This window comes from Austrofundulus limnaeus, unplaced genomic scaffold (assembly GCF_001266775.1).
Source record: "Austrofundulus limnaeus strain Quisiro unplaced genomic scaffold, Austrofundulus_limnaeus-1.0 Scaffold343, whole genome shotgun sequence".
Classification (NCBI taxonomy): Eukaryota; Metazoa; Chordata; class Actinopteri; order Cyprinodontiformes; family Rivulidae; genus Austrofundulus; species Austrofundulus limnaeus.
In genome coordinates this window covers 89,122-92,155 of record NW_013952745.1, presented here as the reverse complement: position 1 = coordinate 92,155, position 3,034 = coordinate 89,122, and the positions used below count along the sequence as shown (strand labels likewise).

The following is a 3,034-nucleotide window of genomic DNA, read 5'->3' as shown; positions in this document are numbered from 1 at the left end:
GGTCTGTATTTGTTCAAATAATTGTTATGGGCAGGTTACAATTTAAAATATTTGTTAAAATTATATCTTGTAATTATTTGACAGGAGTGTTACTTTTAAACTGTAAGTGTATTTAGTTTAGTTGTTAGTTATGATAGTTTAGTTATAATGTAAATACAATAAAAATTAAACCAAGCTTTATAATAATTATCATTTTGATCCATACATTGGTAATGTCTGACTGGGTCTCGTGCCACTTTATGTTCAACAAATTGGACCCTGAGGTCAAAAATGTTAAGAACCCCTGGAGTAAATAAAGCTGAGGTCCCAGTCAGACGAGACTTCTGGCTGCAGGTTAATAAAAAGCAAACGGACGCTCCTCACTCTGACCTCAGGGAAAAGAGCAGCAGAGAGAAGAAAGTGGAGTTTTCCTGGATGTGGACTCGGCGGTGGCGTGTGTGTGATGTGGGTCAGTAATGACAGACCCAGTCCTCCTGGGGTTTCGGAGGAGATGACGGGTTACTGAGTGTGTGTGAGGGAGGGACAGGAAGTCCACTGTTTACACCGGGGGCCTCGCTCCTCGCCCTCCTATTGGCCGGTGGCTCTGCAGAGGGAGGAAGTGGTCGCCGGTGGTGACTGATTAGCATCTGGTCTACGTGATGGATGGACAGAAAACACTCGATAAGCTCAGATTTATTGTTCCAGATTAAATCTGACTCATTTTTACACAACTCTGAGCTTTATGTCAGTTTTTTTCCTCTTTGGGCCTAAAAACTGCATCTAAAACCAGACTCTGGAGCTCAGTTTGATCTTCTTCCTGTTCAGCTCTTCACAGAATAAATCCAGTTAAAGTGACTCCTCTTAAACCCCAAGGTTTTTTTTTTAAGTTTGTGCTTGAAAAAGCATGCCCAAATGTAAGTGGGTGTATCTCTGCACCTAAAAACACCATTTAAATACCCCTGATATCAAAATAAAGCAACACTTGGGAGATTTCATCAGGAGTGTAAGTATCACATCATATGCTTTTGTTTCAGAGATACTGAGGATGGAACATAGAAAAAAACAGCTTTTTGTTCCCCTCGTCTGAGGTTTTTCTGCATTATACCGTATACAACATTTTCAAAAGTATAATGAATCAGGCTAAAAACTCTTGGAAATCATGAGTCCACTTATGAACATTACCTGTGCAAAACCTCCTGCTGCTGAAGTAAACTACAACAAGGTTACAGAGGTTTTAGTAAAAAAAAAATTAGGCGTTTTTTTTATTTTGGCACAGATTGGTACATTTTGGCTCCACCTACAAAAGCTGATTTTTAAAAAAAGTTTTTAGCTATAAAACTTAATAAACTCGATAAATAAGTAAGCTAACTAGCAAAAATGACACATTTTGTATTTTATTTTTTAAACGGCACGTAGACACAACTGGAAGTCCGGTGAGTGACACAGCGCTTTACGTGTAAAACGTGTTTTTTAGTGTTTTTTTCCGAGTGCTAGGTCTTCTCTTTTTTTTGCTGCTTTTTGAGTGAATTCTGGTTGGATTGTGATGAAACTTATATTTTTAGAATCTGTCAGGTCTCTGCTTTCAGCAGACATGTTTGTGTGTGAAGAAGTCACTGGTGAACAGCTGAGACCGGGTTTTGTCGAGATGCCATTTTGTGCAGCTTGTTTACTTACAGATTCAACTGCGTGTTGTTTTATGTGTGTCTGGTGGATGTAGAAATGGTTTCTATGAGTTTTTAGCCAAGATTCTGATGTTTCTATAGGTACCACACATGTCTATGTTTACCTATGAGAACGTTGGTTAATAAAGAAAGCAAAATAAAAATACGATTGTGCCCCCGCCAGTGGGGGCGTGGGGCTTCAGAGGCATCAAAACGAAGAAAGTTCAAACTCAGTTTTGATCCAACATCTCTGGTTTCAGATGAAGGGTCCCACGGTGCCGCCCCACCCTCCGGGAGGCCTCAGAGGTGACGAAGAGGAGGAGGACACATACGAGGAAGCAGAACCTTACGTCGCTGCCGAAACCACAGCGTCCACAGGTGACCTCAGGTGACCTCAGGTGAGACTCAGGCAGAGAACACAATAAAACACACCTTCTTCCTCCAGAGAGGGCGGAATCAGACAGCAGCTACTACGAGCCGTACGGAGAGGAAGATGATGACCACGAGGAGGAAGATGCTAAAGAGGGGGGTCTCGTGAAGGACAGAGCCCACTACATCCAATGGAGCGCCTCGCAGCCCTGCCTAAGGCCCGCCCCCGAGTCCCGCCTCTGTGACTACCTGTGGAGGAGGAAGTGGCTGGGCCAGTGGAGCAAGCAGCTCTTCATCATCAGGAATGATGTTCTGCTGGTGAGGAAGAGGAGCAGCTTCATCCTGGTGCAGTTCCTGCAGTGACCACTAGGTGCTGCTGGACTCACCATCTCTAAATTAAGTCTATATTTTATGTTCATTTCCCTCTTTTTATGAACCAAACTGGTCAGATTAGTGACGTTTTTATAAATGATCAAACATTTGGTAACACTTTACAATAAGGTACACAAAAAAGCTTAACTACTGAGGAACTACTCAGTAACTACTCAGGGACTATTGAGTAGTTACTGAGTAGTTCCTCTTGGTGTCTTCAGTAACTACTCAGTAGTTACTCTTGGTGTAATTAGTAACTACTCAGTAGTTACTCTTTGGTGTCATTAGTAACTACTCAGTAGTTACTCTTTGGTGTAATTAGTAACTACTCAGTAGTTACTCTTTGGTGTCATTAGTAACTACTCAGTAGTTACTCTTTGGTGTCATTAGTAACTACTCAGTAGTTACTCTTTGGTGTAATTAGTAACTACTCAGTAGTTACTCTTTGTTATAATTAGTAACTATTCAGTAGTTACTCTTTGGTGTAATTAGTAACTACTCAGTAGTTACTCTTTGTTATAATTAGTAACTATTCAGTAGTTACTCTTTGGTGTAATTAGTAACTACTCAGTAGTTACTCTTTGTTATAATTAGTAACTATTCAGTAGTTACTCTTTGGTGTAATTAGTAACTACTCAGTAGTTACTCTTTGT

General features: G+C 40.7%; 1 protein-coding gene across 2 annotated transcripts in view; it reads left to right on the top strand.

Annotated features, from left to right (window-relative positions):
- The window catches only part of si:dkey-220o5.5 (actin filament-associated protein 1-like 2), a 22,082-nt gene that overhangs the window by 11,808 nt on the left and 7,240 nt on the right, over positions 1 to 3,034 (top strand). For both annotated transcript variants that reach the window (XM_014022775.1, XM_014022776.1), the window contains exons 5-6: positions 1,901 to 2,018; positions 2,086 to 2,327. In XM_014022775.1, the coding sequence (XP_013878229.1) occupies positions 1,901 to 2,018; positions 2,086 to 2,327 (360 nt within the window). The remainder of the gene's footprint in view (positions 1 to 1,900; positions 2,019 to 2,085; positions 2,328 to 3,034) is intronic.